General features: G+C 39.7%; 1 protein-coding gene across 1 annotated transcript in view; it reads left to right on the top strand.

Annotated features, from left to right (window-relative positions):
- The first annotated feature begins 317 nt into the window (after nucleotides 1-317).
- Nucleotides 318-16,343, top strand: part of SPATA6 (spermatogenesis associated 6) — a 41,380-nt gene continuing 25,354 nt past the window's right edge. The window contains exons 1-7 of the mRNA XM_036388082.2: nucleotides 318-404; nucleotides 4,986-5,123; nucleotides 6,462-6,510; nucleotides 7,252-7,293; nucleotides 8,639-8,763; nucleotides 12,954-13,034; nucleotides 14,821-15,099. Coding sequence (XP_036243975.1) covers nucleotides 357-404; nucleotides 4,986-5,123; nucleotides 6,462-6,510; nucleotides 7,252-7,293; nucleotides 8,639-8,763; nucleotides 12,954-13,034; nucleotides 14,821-15,099 — 762 coding nt within the window. The 5' untranslated portion in view covers nucleotides 318-356. The remainder of the gene's footprint in view (nucleotides 405-4,985; nucleotides 5,124-6,461; nucleotides 6,511-7,251; nucleotides 7,294-8,638; nucleotides 8,764-12,953; nucleotides 13,035-14,820; nucleotides 15,100-16,343) is intronic.

The following is a 16,343-nucleotide window of genomic DNA, read 5'->3' as shown; positions in this document are numbered from 1 at the left end:
TAGCTGAGAGTGGTGTTCGGCCATAGGTCGGACACGGCGATCTCAGAGATCTTTTCCAACCTGACTGATTCTGTGAGGGCAGGAGGACCCGGAGAGCAGCGAGGGGCTGAGGGGAAGGGGACAAGGGCGCTCGGGGGACGCGCGTAGGCAGGGCGAGCACAGGATCTCATCTTTCCAGCGCGACGGCGGTGAGGGCAGGGCGGGGCGGGCACGGAGACAAGGAAGGAGGGAGGGGAAGCCGCCCCCGAGGAGGGCGGAGCGGCCGCCGCGGGCCGGACGCGCCCCGGTTACCGTGACAACGGCGTCGGCCGAGCCCGAGCGGCCCGGACCCGGCGGGCCCCGCTGCCCGCCCGCCCATGCCGCGGAAAGCGCTGCGCTGCGTCCTGCAGCTGGAGCTCTGCTCGGTGAGTGCCCGGGCCGCGCTCCCCGCCCGCCTCAGCCGGGCCGCGGCCGGCAGGAGAAGCCGCGCTTGGCTCTTCCGGCAGCGCCTCCCGCCCCGCTTTCCTCGGCCGGCCGCCGCCCGCGCTCCCGGCCCGGCGGAGCTTCTGGGGGGCTGCTCCGGGCCCTGCTGCCGAGCGGGGCCGAGCTCCGTCTGGCATTGCAGCCCCTGTGTGCAGCCCCCGCGGGGGTGTTGGCAGCAGCCGTGCCCCTCCGCAGCTCCCTTTTCCTGTGGCAAAGTTGTGGGGGATGTTTGTCCCCGTGCCCCCGCCCTTCCTCTCGTGTTAGCAACGGCCGTGCCGCTTCAGAGTTCGCATTTTCCTGTGGAAAAGGGTTTTTTTTGAAACATACTGATTCTTGGGGAGCTGTAGGGTGTAGGGAAAAGCACTCTCAGGGGGGGAGAAAAGAAAAAGCTAAAACCAAAACAAGTCCCAGGAAAGAGCGGCTTGTTCATGGCTCTGGGCAGCTCCGAATATCTGGGCGTTACATGGCGGGGAGTGAGGTCAGAAAGTGTGAAAGTGGAAAGTTTTGACATTAATTATGTTAGGATTGTACTCTGCACTTTGCAAAGTTTTCTGCTCATATCCAAGCTGGGAGCACAGCAAGGAGCTGTATGATGCTCCGGAACACTTTGCAGAAGTAGCTGTGTTAGACAGGGCCCAGTTACCCTGGAGTCGGTGGCTTCATATGCCCTGGTCCTGTATCCAGAACAAGCGCTGCCATACATAAAAGGATACCTGCTGCTGAGGGGAAAACACGAGATGCCAGCCACAAAACTCGAGTGCAAATCCAGGAAGTCTACACTGGGAAATTGGCCAGGTATTCCTGGTTGCTTAGCTGCCCTTTTTCCCAAACCTGAGTGGCTGCTCCGAGGCAGAGCTGTGGATTTGCACACATGGATGGCCAGGGTGTCACCCTGGCGCTGTTGCTGTGCTGTCTCAACAGCTGGTGTTTGTCTCCACAATGCCAAGGCCTGCTTGGTTCCTGGAGCAGAGCAATGTGCTTGCCTTTTCTGTTCCCACTGGCTGTGAGCTATTCCTGTGCCAGGATTGAGTACAGGGAACACATTTCCCCAGGGTCAGGTTTGCAGGCGTGGGGTATTTGTTATTTACCCTGCTTTTAAGGCCACAAGTAAGAATGGAGACTACTCTTACAGAAATATCAACACTGGCTTTTCATTTAAGGATTTTTTTCCCCTTGGTGTTTGCTCCCTTGATGTGTTTTTTGGGCAGCAGTTCTTTCATTTCCCAGTTGATCTTTATCAGCTAAAGCAAGCTGATATTTTTGGTAGTATTTTGTGTGATGGACTCACCAGCTTTCTTACCATCTTAGGGATGGGAGCTACTCTTCCACTTTGAATATGCATTGATCAGAGTCAAAATTGAACCCTAATTTTGAACCCTAATTTTAAACCCTAAATTTTGTCTTAGGTGATGTAGGGAAAAAAAAAGGCCAACTTTCATCCTATGTATCTTAATATGAGTCAGGGTCATTAAAAATGTTAAAAGACATGAATCTCAGTTAGTAGAGAGGAATGTTTTTAATGGTAACCTCAGCTTGATACATCCTGGTTTTTGCACATTATTGATGCTGTCCTTGGCCAGTTCTGTGCCATCTTTGATACTAACTCCTCTACTAACTAGTCTTAATTTTTTGTCATAAATAATAATTCCTCATGATACTATATGATATCCTTTATCCAGAAAATGGATTTTCAAGAAAATATAGAATTTTTTTTGGTTGATCTGTTTTTATGGAATGTGTCCTACTGGGTTTTTTCCTAGTGATTTTTTAATCCACGTCTTTATTCTTTATTTTTGAATATTTAAATATTTCGATCAATGGGATTGTCAGTTTTCAGATCTCTGTCTCACATGGATTTTTGAACAGACTCTACCTTCCCTGTTTTCATTACATTTCATTTAAGAAAAACTACATTCTTCCACAACATGTGCTGAAGATGGTTCAAACTCCCTGTGGCTCCTTGGTCCAGGCCTAGTGCATATTGGATGACTTTTGTTTCCATAACTTAATTCTTCGAGTTGTCTTTTTTCTCCTTTGTTAAATTTTATTAAAACCAAGGCAAAATATTCAGTTGTGTTTGCGACATAGATTTGTTAGCTTTCACATCTTGGCTAATTTATGCCATGTCCGTTAATTCTCTCTTTGTTTGCTTTATTTGTGACCAAAGTCTTGTCCAAATTTCTGATTTATTTTCCTGCCATTTTTACAGTGCTCTACATATTTCTCCACCCTCTTTGAAATCTGTCTAGTTTTGTCAGAAGTTCTGCCCTCTGTTTTACCCTTGCTTTAGGATACAGATGGGTTTTGCTTCCTTTGGCTTAATGAAATTCCAAGATCTTCTCCAATCTGAGTCCACCAGCTCTTTAGTTTGTCTTGTTAGTAGTTTCCTTCATTTCTCCTCTCAGATGGAAGGCCTTACTTAAAGACTAAGCAGGTTTTCTGTTTGGTTTATCCTGCCATGGACTGTGTATAATAACTGCTCTAGAGGGTTAAGATCAGTAGAATTCTGTCCTTTTCTGTGAGCTTAATTCAGCGATTTCTTTATGGCTATATGTGATGTCCCAGCAGTGGAGGGACTGGGGGCTGGTACACATTTTCCATCCTCCTGGGAACTTTCAGCAGAGATATCCAGCATAAACCTGTCCTAGAAATTTCTCATGGTCCTTGGGGTTGCATGTGAGGTCAGTTAATTGCAGCACTGATCTCCCTTTTCCTTAGCTGATCCATAGATAACACTCTTACCATCTTTAAAATAGTCCCTTATCCTGCTGGAGCAGTCTGCAGTCAGATAAGAGCTTCAGTTTGTCTCCCAAGTGTTGTGGAGCTCTGCATGTTACAGAATAGGTGTCATGAGCTGCAGGTATGCATGTGTCATTCATTTTTTGTCATTCATTTTCCAAAAGCATTTTTGGAACTGCTTTAAAGGTACGTGGCCACATGGATTTGGTGTTCCAGCCCAGGTGATGAGTTGTGCAGTTTATCTCCAGGGTAGTAGAATCAGAAGTTTCCACATGTGCTACCTTGACCCACATGCTCATTTGTAAGAATTTGTTTTCTTTTTACAGGATAACCAGAAAAATGGCATCTGTTGTTGGCAGGTTTGCCCATTCCAGCATCTTCAGGTCTCTTAACAAATAGGCAAACATTGGTTCCCTTCTCTAGGGTGAAAAGCACAAAACTCCAGCTTAAAATGGTTGTAAATTCTACAAAAATACCGAAGACAAAAGTGAGAAGTAAAGCTGATACGACATGCAGTATGTAGTTTGGGGATCTTTCCTTGTATGAATGAAATCTGTCTCTCTCACTCCTGTTCACACTTGCAACTGCATGAGTGTCATACAAGCTGTTTAATGCTTGACAGACTGTTTCAATTGGGTTATCCATTATTCTGGCACTTTTCTTGTAGATTTGAAGCCCTCATTTATATGGAGAGGAAACCTTTTTTTTACCTTATACTTTATCTGTAGTGATCTATCACACATTGTTTTCTTCTAGTTCTTCCACCTTTTTTCCTGCTGTTTATACAGTTTTCTTTTAAATCCAGTTAGGATTTCTCAAGTAAAATGTTCACTTGGGAGTAGGAGACTGTAACTAAATCACTTATTTTAATTCCCATCACTCTCCTCCTTTGTCTTTCTTCCTGGCAATTGAAAGTCTGAACACTTTCTCTAGAAGCCTTATGCTGGAAGAGACAACCTCGTATTTCTAATACTGACTTAAAAAATGAGCATGAGACCTTAAGTGAAAGGTGTCAATTCTCTCTCAGGGAAATAAAATAAATCCACGTGGCTTGGAGAAAATAGCAAATAGTTTTGGAGTGAGTTGTGTACATTCTTGCAATCAGAGCTTTAAAAACAGACTGACTTCTTAGTCAAAGAATTTCAGAATTGTGTAGAGAAAGTTGAGAGATTTGGGGCAGTATGTGGCAGCCTAGTGAGAAGCCTTCCCTGCTTTGAGTTCAAAGATGGCCAGACTTCCCAGAGAAAGGAAGAAATGTGTCTGGTAGTACTGGAACAACAGTTACTTTTTCTCATTTACAGACAATTTGCAAATAAACTTGCCCTTTCTGGTGGCTGGACAGAGTATGGATATCTAAGCACATAAATTTACTAGTTTCATTCTGTAGTTAGGCTGAATTTTGGGTGGGGTTTTGTGTTTTGGCCTCATGTAGACTTCATTCTACATGAGTCTTCATATAGAAGATGATTATGCCTTACACAGTCAGAGCATACCTTTAATTGTGCTAACCTGGCCTTGAGTTTCAGTTTTGGTTGATGACAATGGAGTGTGTTTACTTATGCAAGAATTTGGTCCTGAATGTTTTAAAATGGTGACTTTTTTTCCTGTCCATTCTGTACAAATGGAATTGCTTTAGAGAAGAATTTTTTTTTGCTCTAGTCTGTTGCATCCTGACTTTCACAAATCAACCATTTCAGTCCTGACTGTTTCATTTTTATCTTGGAAACAGCCATTGCTTGTCTAGCTAAAGTTCAGTTTGTTTAATGAGTGTGTTACTTCTACAGATAACTTGTCCTGGAGTGCAGCTGAAAGACAAACAGGAACTTTATCTCAGTGTCTTTGTACTTGGGCAGTACCACAAAACTGAATGTGTCCCTGCAGTGTTCCCACTCTTCTTTCAAGAAAGACTACTATTTGAAAAGGTAAGATATGTCAAGTGCTGATGCAACCCAAATAAACCCCATCACAAATTCCACAAAAATTGTCTGCAAAAACCATGAGCACAAATAATCACACTGAGAATGGAGCAGTATTTTATCTCTTGCTTCTCTTTAGCACAGAGGAGGGGTGTGCCTGTATTATCCACATGGGGACTCAAGAATTGTGTGTTCTGAAGATTCTAATGTATGATGAGAGTTTTTAGGTGTTTGTTGATTCTTTTGTGAACTGTCCTTCCTCAGTGTCTGTTTTCCTGGCTTGAATGTTTTTGTTCTAAAAATTATGGCAAGGTGAAGAACAGAGACTGTACAAAAATATAGGAGAGGAAACTTAATTTAGTAGAAAGATAAAATAGCAGCTCAAGCCTTTTTGGTGACATCTTACTCGCTTTGAGATACTTTTTTCATGGTTTGTCACCAGAATTCCCAGATTGGTACTCTGGCCCTGTAATTTATAGTTGTTTATCACATATTCTGAGTCCCTACTAGCTTCATTATTAGTACCACAGGGATAATGAAACACAGTATCTTACAGATATGATCTGGCTTCTCCACTACCTATGAATAACAATACCTTGCCCTTTCCAGTTCTTCTCCTTTAAGCATTCCCCAGCACTTTGAAAACCAGGCTGAGTAAACTTGCTCAGAGTGATGCTCTGGTGAAGGGGATGAGAAACAAACAGTGATTATTTCACTACCTGTGAAGAGTAGGAAAGACCATCATTCTTTAAAGGCAAACATAACACAAACTTCTTAAGGGGAATGTACTGAATGCTGTTTTCAGTGTAATGTAGGGACTTCCATCCAGTGCAACATCCTACCCTATTCCTTGCTATCTATTCACGTGGGATTCAGGTTAAAAAAAAACCTGAACAGGAGACTGAAAAGTCACCTCTGTGAAAATGAAGCTTAAAACATTACTAATAAATTAGAGAACAGTGACCTATCAGAATTGTAGTACATGCAACAAATTATGTTTCTGAAATTTTCTTAGACAGTGCTTACTTTTACATCTTCAACACTTCACAATAAATTATTTTTTGTTATTTACATACAGAGAAGCAACTCTGTATGCATAGGAAGTATATAACAAGAACTGCTGGCCTTCAATGAATTCGATCATGTTCCAAATGATAATTTTAGTATCCTTTCTTTTTTCCAGTGGGGATAGGACTCTTGACAACCATCCTAGCAAGGAAGAGCATTGATTTTTGGGTTTTTTTCCCTTCACATTCCCAAGAGGTCCATCTGATTACTTTGATTGTGTCATCATTATTATTACTACTGCTACTATTATTATTATTATTATTATTTCTTTTTCAGGAATTTGCTAATATAGTTGATCCTGGAGACCTTGTGAAGTTACTGGAGTGTAAGTTCTGGGTTTTTTTTGTACTGTGTTGTATCCATTAATGCCATACATATATGGGCTCTAAAGATGTTTTGGAGGTTTAAAGTATGTGATGGTTTTTCTATCAGAAGGAGACTGTTCTCTGAAAAACTAGTAGGTAACCAGTATTACCTAACAAAATGCCTCTAGAAATGTATGTTACATGCTGTGGAACAGGAAAAGGGTAAAAAGTCATAAGTAGTTGAAAGTCCAGCTGGTTATCTGGTAGTAGGTTCCTTTATATGGTTATTTATTTGATTAATTTTCAAATTTTAAAAGGATAAACCTGTAATTTTTGTAAAGTTACTCTTTTCATTTTTAAGAAGATTATGTCTTGCTACATTTGTATAATGAATTGTGGTGAGAAAACGCTGACCTGAACTCAAACTGCAGGATAACTCCCTCACATGGGAGTTATCTGTAAAGGGGGCAAAGCTTGCATAATCTTCTTTAAAAGAGGAAAAACTTGGCAGCAGATAGAACTTACAAGTTCTAAGTCAGATTTAGTTTTGTCATTTGTACCCTGCTAATGCCATTGTGTTCATCTATGATATTTATGCAAGCTATACTTAAATTTATCTTATTATTGGTGTGGTGGAAATAGTGCAGCAATGTACAGTGCTGTGAAGTTTAAATCAGTGATTCATTTTTCTTGGGTTTTGATTATGGAAATTTTCATTTTAGGTTTTTTTTTAACTCATGAAAAACTTTTTTCCCTTCTAGTTGACACAGCAGTACTTGAACTAATACAGCTCGTTCCTCCAGGTATTGTATCAGTCTTTTCATAAATTATGCAGTTTAATAGGTGAATTTCCAGGAGGACATTGCCCATTACAGCACAATTACTTTTTTCAACACACAAACAACATAGAAAGCCCTTCAACAAATAGTCCTCTGAATAGAAAATGTTAATAGATCAAGAGGATCTCATTCTTGAAAGAGAATAATAACTGAATATTTAAATGTATCATACTGAGGCTTAGGAAAGTGATAATATTTTAAAAATGGAAAATAAACTGTAATCATCCAGTGCATAATTATTAACTGCATCACAATTCACTTCTAGAGAGGCTGTCTGTGAAATTTCAGAGTGCATAATCTTGTTCTCAGAGTGACACTTTTTTTCCTTCCATTTTAATGGTGACCACTGGGAAAACTCTTATCCTCACTATAAGTATTACAGGTCTCTTGGGATGTGTGAAGATAATAAATAGCGATTTGTCATACTTCTGTTATTGGTTTCTGTGATTATAAAAATCTATTTTAATGAAATTCAAGTGTTCCCATGAATAATGTAAATCTGCATTTTATTGGAAATAAAGTCAAGTTTTAAAGAGGACTCATTTGGAAACTGTGGTATTAAAAGCACTCTCTCACTTGTCCTTAGTACTTTCAAGGAAACTGCTGCTTCTCTCAGGTGACTCACCAGACTGTTTACTTGAAGAAATGTAGTGAATGGGGATTTTTTTTGTGCGAAGTAAAGGATCTTGCATAAGAATTTATTTTCAGGGCTCAGACATAGGTGTGATACAGCCCAGCATAAGCTAGCAAGATGGCTGCAATATCACAAGATGCATTTTATCACAATATGCATTCAAGGGTTTACGTCTAAAGAAAAACTTGGCTTTTTCGGAAGTAGCAAGACAGGGTATTGAGAAAAATCTTAAAATAATTATTTTGCTGTTGCTTGTGGGTTTTTTTACTGCTACTATTACTGTTCTGTAGTATGGAATGGTAGTTTTTCATAAGGAATTGGGTGCCATTAAAAAATTCTGGTTTTTTTTCTGTGGCATGGAAGGGAAAGAAAGAAGAAAAGTACTGAAAAGTTACCTGAAGAAAACCTTTCATGTACCTGTTATAGAAGAGTTAACACAATCTTCTTTAATTTTTTTTCCACTAACATTGAAACATCGTTTCATAGTAGATTCTGCACATTTTTGCTGCTGATTTAACTTGATGAGGTTATTTCCTAGTGCTATAGGAGTTTTAGAGCCATGCTCTTAATTTGTAAGGAACAAAATTTATCCTGGCTTCAACATGGCTCTGTGTGTGGTGTCTGTGCTGTGTGGCTTTGTCTATTTTCCAATTAAAGTATGTATTTTCTTTTTAGTGGGAAAAGTTCTAGCTACATATGAAGAAAATACAAGAGATTTCCTGTTCCCTGACCCTAAGCTTACCCATGGGCTCCGTGGTTTGCAGCGTGAGGTTTTAATGAAGAGGTCCCCGTCTTTCACAGTGAGTGAATGTCTGTGGATTGTATTTATGACACAGTCTGCTTCACTGAAGAAACCCCTTGAACTTCTTCAAATGAAAAGCGATTACTTCTGACAGATTTTGCCATTTTAAGGTGTTGAATGTACAAATCCACAGCTGAACTTCGGGGAAAGTATAATCTTTTTTCAAAATGCTTCAAGAAATTATTTAATGTGGAAAAGTTAGTTTCCACTTGGTTTGCAGTGAGGCACCATGACATGTCTCCATTCAGTTTAATCTGTGATGCAGCTGGTGGCTGAAGGGATGCAGGAGATGTCATATTGACTTCATGGTTCTCAACAGAAGCCATGTAACCCTCCTCCTTGGTCCCTCTCCATAGCATTTTGGAACAATAGCTAATTGGCAGAATGAGTGCAGTGAATTAATGCTAATTTTCTGGAGATAAGGGCTCAAGTACATGTTAAATGAAAATGAATTCATTTCACAATGCCCTTTCATGAAGTTTGACTGTTGAATCTTAATTGTCAGCAGAATAACCCAGGAAGGCATCTTAAGAAGGATGGTGATGATGTGTTTTGAGGTTTTTGTGGAGTTTTACCGGTGGATTGGCAGGACATTTGGATAAGAACTCAATTACCCTGTCCATTGTGGTTGGGCTAAAAGCACCTGGGAGGAGGGAAATGCTGATTAAAGTTCATTGTTATCTTTTAGCTGGTGTAGCCTTTCCCCAGAAAGGGCAACCTGGAAACTGCCCAGACTTGCAATTAGAGGTGCTAATTTGGTGTCTAATGCTGTGTTACATTTGAATGAATTAAGGTTGTGATTTTGTGCTACAAAATGTCTGATTCTGCAGTAGCTTAAAAACAAAAACAACCATTATTTTGGCTGTAGTGTTTCTTTGATGTGACTCATCCCATGCCTGGTGGTGTGGCTCAAGAGATGGGGTGGGACTGTTTTGCCTTCATGCTGCTCATAGAATAGGTGCCTTCCTGGTGCTGAGAAAAAACAGTGAGGTAGGAACAAATGAAGTGGTATTAGCTAAATGTTTTTAGATTTTTTTGTGAACAGAATATAGTGAGTCTTCATAGAAGCAGAGCTGCTAGACAAGTTTGATGGGTTTTGTCAAACTGAGTTATTTGAAACAAAAATTATGTATTTTCTAATAAAAAGAAGGTGCCATAATTTGTGAGCTGTGAGAAGATGTGGTCAGAGTAATTTGGAAGTGTAGGTGATGAATGATGACACTGTAGTAGCTTTAAAAAGTTGACTGCTGTAAGACACAGATGTACTTCATATCCTTGGGAGCAGAATAACAAAATCCATCTCTGCCTGGAACAGGGACTGCAGAAGCTTTTGTTGCTCCATTCCATCTCCATAACTTGAAAGTACAGTATAAGAGAGGATTTTGGCATAGTGACCCCCTTTTCAGGAATAATGCAGAAGCTGGTTTGATTGCATTGGAAGGAGGCTCCCAAAAGGAACTTCTTGTTCCTCTCCTCGTTTGCCAAATGGAAAAACTATGAAAGGATTTTCACCTCCAGTAGAAATGCAGTCTCAAGTGCCTCCCTCTCCCAGTGTTCCCTGAGCTTTACTGGCAAGTGTTTCTTGCTAAGGCTGTCAGCATGAAGTGCTGGATGTGAATGCTAAGCAAAAGGAAGTATTGAACAAGGTCATGAGAACCCTCACATTATTCCTATACTACTGAAGCCATGTTCTTCCCACACGAAAAGTTATTTATAGCCAGCTGAGATGTTGAATATTTTTGAATGGCAGCTGTGCTTCAGTGACAGTTTGATTCCAAATAAATTTGTCTTTTATTAAAAAAATAAAGGTAGCAACAGTAAGGTTACGGTTGTGGAGTTCAGATAGCAGTGACAAGCAGTGTCTGATTAACACTGCTAATCTGCCAGTTGGAAGGAATCCAAGTTGAGGGGATCAAAACTCCTCCAGAAATCTGGCACTTGGCTGATAATGTCCCTGGCTAAATGTCTTACAAGGTTTACAAACTCAGTGTGCATACAAGACATGCCTCGAGTTATCTCTCCTGGTCCAGTGTTGCCCAGCTGAGGCTCTTGCTGGCTCTTCTGTATTTCTCTGCAACCTTTACCTTTCAGAATATGTTTATGCCTGGACTGTGGTAGTGATTTCTTACAGATGTTCTTATCGCCATTCCCCACCTTCATGCAGTATTTGCCACATTACTTAAAACAGTTTCTTTTTAGCTATGCTATCTTCCATTAACAGTCCAGTGCAAGGCCTTCTGTTACATTCCTGTATACTTTTTTAAGCTAGGGTTGTACTTGTGTTCCTTACAGTCAAAAGCACATATTAGACTTGTATTTTTCTAAAGGTGAACCACCTTTATACTTTTTCTGTGCTCAACTTGGTATTACGTCCCTTCTGTTTAATGATTGGTGCAGAAATGCTCAGGGCTGCAGACACCACTAAGCCAGAAGCAGAAGAGATCCCAAAAACTTTCCAGCTGGATTTTCATTTACAGATGTGTCTGGGGCTATATGATGGTATTTACATAATTCTGTGTTGAGTATCCTGGAGCAACCCCTGATTTGGGAACTGCAGAAAACAAAGAGCAAATTGGCTTTGGCATCTGAGTTGCTTTTGACATATCCATGCCTGTGCATTCAAATGCCATCCCATATTCCCTCTCCACAGACTACTTCTCTGAAGAAACCATAGTTTGTGTCATTTTTTAGGGATGAACACTTAACAATTTTGTAATCATTTCCAGTCTCTGTAAGAGCAGTAGGTGCTCTATTGTTGCATTTTTAGTAGACTTACTAATTCTGATGTGTCCCTTTTTAAATTGTTGATAGCACTTGACAATTCATTAGTAATAAAAACGAGTTGATTAAAGATGATCAGGCTTAAAACCTCTTTTATGTGCCATAACTTGACTTGATTGAATCCTGGACTCTGTTAATTACTGCGACTGAGCTTTCTTGGCATTTTTGTCATTTGATTTCCATAATCTATCCTGGGGCCAGATCATGTTCCCTAATGGGAAATCAGTGTTTAGGCAGGTGGTAGAGAATAGTTTGGTTAATCAATAGACTTCACTCATGAAGTTCCTGCTAATTCTTATGGATGTGGGATAAAGTCACAAACAGAGCAGCTCTTTTTCATGTCTTAGTGATTTTGTGTGTTCATGTGCACAAATGCCTGTGCACTGAGATGCCTTAGGCACCAAATTCTGTCCATGTTGAAAAAAGAGGGGGTAGGAATTTCTGGGGGCACTTGATTTTCTCTTGGATTCTGCAGAGCTGCATAGGATGCACATAGATGATTGCCACTTGTTTATAGCATATGTGGCATTTAGTTCTTTTATGCCTTTTTTTAATGCTGCTGTTTGGGAAATAATCCTTGTGTGTTGTAATCCCTGTCCTTTACACCCAGTAAATTCTGAATGCCTTGGCCAATGCTCAGTGAATAGAAAGGCAGTGGTTTTTCTGAGGTGTTGTGTTCCTAGCCATGGCTGCAGTAAAAGGTGAGTGGAACAGAAGCTGCTAATCATGTAAAAAAGGAGGGACATGCTGGCCATTGCTGTGTGTGCTGTGCTTCACCAGGAGACCCAGTGGGACCCCAGTGATTCCAAATGGGACAAACTAGGGCTGCCCCATGGGCAGGAGGGGATTGTGAGGGGGTGGAACATGGTTGTGGAACAAGGGAGGCATCCACAGAAATCAGACTACTCCAAAGATTACAGAATGAAGGGTATTCTTAGTCATACTGTTAAAAAGGAATAGTTATCTGCAGTGTGATTGACTGATTAAACAAAATGTTTTTACAAATGAGATGGCACAAGTGAGACTGTTCTCAAACAAGTTTACAAAGTTAGTATTAATGAAACTTCTAGAGCATGACTGAAATTTTTATTGATGCCATATAGCATGGCATGAAAAATCTTTAAAAGTGCTTTTGACAAAAAAATGTATTAAAATAAAAGTCAGACCTTAATTGTTGTACAAAAGCAGTGTAATCATCTGTAATTGAATTGTCAGAAATGCAAATGTTAGCATCTTGACATTTACCATTGCTGTTCTGTCTTTTCTAATTATCTTTATTAAAGGCTGAAATTAACAAAGGAAATGGCTGAAAATTAGGAATGGTTTGTTACATTAGGTGACATTTACCTCTTTGATACCCTTTATCTTGAGTTGAAGCTTGATATGCAATTATTGTCTCTCTTCTAGGGAATTGCACCAAAATTGAGATTTTCTACAACCTGCCATATTTCAGACAGTCTGTTAATCTTAGGAAGGAGTCACATACAGGTTAGCACAATTTAATTGTTTGCAATTTCTAGATTTAATATTGATAGCCTTGCTTCCAACTTTTGCATGTGCTGCTCACTTCAAACTTTCCTCATTCTTTTGCTGTGGTTAAAGCGGGTATCACGGGTGCTTGACAACTTGATTAAATTTTTAATCAAGTATGAGTAAAGAGTGGGTTTGGTGCATGACAGTAGATGCTGAGAGTTCCTTGAATCTGAAACAATTATCAGCTGCTGTGTTCTATGATCAGCTGAAGTGTCAGTCCCTGGTGCATTTGTGCATGGGAAGATGCCTTCTCACCATTTGTTACTGACACCTAAAATTAAGGACAATAAAAACTAGGTGAGGTTAGAGAAGGTGCATTATTAAACCAAACCAGTTAATTTAATTGTTTTCCATAACTCTATCACTGACAGTAATGGAAATGCAGATTTTTGTTGAAAAGGCTATCACCTGTATTAATCTGGAAATGCTGCTTTTGCAGCAAGTAAAGTTAAAGGTGAAGTAGCACTCTTCTCTGGTCTAACAGATTGGAATTTTGGTTTGGATTTCTGGAACAAGCTGTCATGTAAAGTTACTCTTATATCCTCCTTCTTCTGCTGTAATATTGAAAAATGGTGCAGCATCATTGGAAGGGAATGGTTGTCAGGAAGGCTTGTGTGCAAAGACACTTAGGTGACTTTGACCTGTTGGTAGCATTGCTAATGACTTCAATGAGAAGTTTCTTCCAAATTTAGCAAATGAAATGTATCGAGACAGAAAAAGAATTAAAAATCAGTGAAAATTGTCATTGTCAGAAAATTGACTTCTGTGAAGGTGACTTGAATAAGGGCAATTTGATTTAAAATTTAAACTGTTCCTAAAGTATCTATGAATGGCAGCTCAGATTCACTTGTGTTGCAGTTTTACAACTGGTGTAAGCCAGGAACAGCATCACCTGCTTCTGGTGAAGCTGAGATTAGTCTTAGAAAATTAGGTCTGGCTTTGTGTGGCTGGGTCTGTGCTGTGTCTCACCATCAGCTGCACCAGTGAGTTCAGATTCTGTCAATACAAAACAAACACACAGCCTCAGCCTCACTGGCTGGGTGTAAAGGGAAGGCCTTGAAGGCAAGCTGGACATTTTATTTCTGGGTCCCTCTGAACCAGAGCAGTCCATGTAACATCAGATTTAGGGCTAATGTCAGCTAGCTCCAGCTTGAAAAAAAATTTCTAACAGAAAGAGTATTGTTTTTTCTCCACTAAACTTTACACTTTAAAAAACTAATAAATTCACCATAATCCAGGAAAATATTAATTTTAGAGCATGTAGTTGCACTTCTTCTGGAGCTTTAGGCAACTCTAAATGCATATAATTTAAACTATTAAAAAGGCTCCTTTTTTAATTTGTCTTGTACTTAAAAGGGGAAAAATTTTAAAATAAAAGCTTAAACAGATGAAAACATGCTTCAAATCTGTGTATGGCTAATTCAGATAAACTTTGTACTAAAGGAACTTGAGACAAAATTAAATTTAATTTTTAGAATCTCCATTAACTGTGTGAGAAAGCTAATTGAGTATCAGACGCTTAACATCTAACATGCAGTACTAGGTGTTTAACCTTCTTTTGGTTTCAGAGAAAATGGTAAACAGGCTTTTTAAATTGCTGTTTGATTATAGTTTTGTGAGGGGGACTTCAGCTGCCATGGCATCTCCTTCTGGTAAAATTATTAGTTCCTTGTTTGCGTTATGTTCAGGGATCTTTATCCTACCCGCTGTCAAATCAGATCATTTCTCTTTTTCACTTCAGACCGATAGGCAGTGGGTGCATCATCCAACCCCAAATGGAAGAATGCCCTCAAAGCTGGCCAAGAAGAGCCCTCCTTCAGCAGAGCAGGGCGGGCAGAGCTCGGCGCTGAGGAGCTACGAGCAGCCCACCATCGCCTCCAAGTCGCGCTCGCCATCCCCGTACACCAAGCGCCGCATGTGCGAGCTCTCGGAGGAGGCCAGGCAGAGACTGGCCCACCTGAACCTGGGCCCTCACGAGTTCAGGAGAGACACTGACAAACCTCCCTTTGTCATCAGACGGGTTTGTGTTGGCTCCCAGGGCTTCCAGCTTAAGCTCAGTTCAAATGTTGATCTTTCACTAAATAGCGCTCCAAAAATTCATTCAGCTCTTAGTTTAGATGAATAATTTTTTCTTCTCCTTAACAGTCTGTCACAGAATGATTTAAATGTAAAATTAACTAAACTAAAATTTCTTTTATCTGCTTTAGTAACAGACAAAGATCAAATTCTTTCATGAATATCTTGGTTAAATTCTCTGAGGCCCCATTTCTTTTCTTCCAGCACACTAGACAGGATAATAGGTGTATAAATTCGGCTTGGAAGTAATTGATATTAGTATTAAAAATTCCTGAATAAGACTTTAAAGAAAGTGTGTCTAGTCACATTATGAACACTTACACTTCCTCTCTTTCAACTTTTTTTTATGTTGTCATCCTGTGATATTTGGAACACTTCCTTTGCTCAGAGCTACATCTGAAATGCTTTGACTTAGAGTTCATAACATAAGGACATTTTGCCATACATGAAAAATTGTCCTGAAATTAGGTACTTAAAGAAATTGTGTGTAGCTCTTTTAAAATGAAGGGCCTACCTTTCCCAGCCACCTGGAGGATCATATACTCATTTTTTTCTCCCCTCTTAATTACTCTTCTTATTTCAACAATTCTTTGTTTTTAGAAAATCACTTTGAATTTGTAGCGGCACAAATGGGATTGTTCATATTCTGTGCCGTGGCATTATTTCTCTCTCAACTGATTTCTCTACAGTTCTGGGCACCTACCACAACCAGTTAGATAATCAAGTGGTTAAATAGTTTGCTTCTACCTTATATTTTTACCTAGTATCAGTAATAATTAGTTAATACTATATTGTCAAAGTTTAGAAGTTTTATTCTACATATAGCTACCTTTAAGAAATTCAAAATGGCCTGAATAAGTCATTAATCATTAATCAATCTACTGTTTTTCTCAAATATTTTTATTTTAACTCCTGTTATTTAATTCTTCTTGGTTTTGATCTATAGGTGAAGTTCACAGTTTAATTGTAGTATCATTAACACTGATTATTGATTTTCAATGCTTGGTTATGTTTGTACAAAAAAGGAGAAAGCTTGTCTCTTAATTCAGCATGTCCTCACTGTCATGGCCTTTCTAGATTGAGAAATCTCCTTTTAGGGCATCTTTACTGCTGAGAACTCTTTTGGCCTGGAGATTTTGTGTTATGAAGATCAAAATTGGATTATATTAAATGTAACTTTTTAATTAG

The sequence above is a fragment of the Molothrus ater genome, chromosome 9, assembly GCF_012460135.2.
Source record: "Molothrus ater isolate BHLD 08-10-18 breed brown headed cowbird chromosome 9, BPBGC_Mater_1.1, whole genome shotgun sequence".
In the NCBI taxonomy this organism is placed as follows: domain Eukaryota; kingdom Metazoa; phylum Chordata; class Aves; order Passeriformes; family Icteridae; genus Molothrus; species Molothrus ater.
Note: the sequence above shows the minus strand (reverse complement) of the source record. Positions and strands in the feature narration are given on the sequence as shown.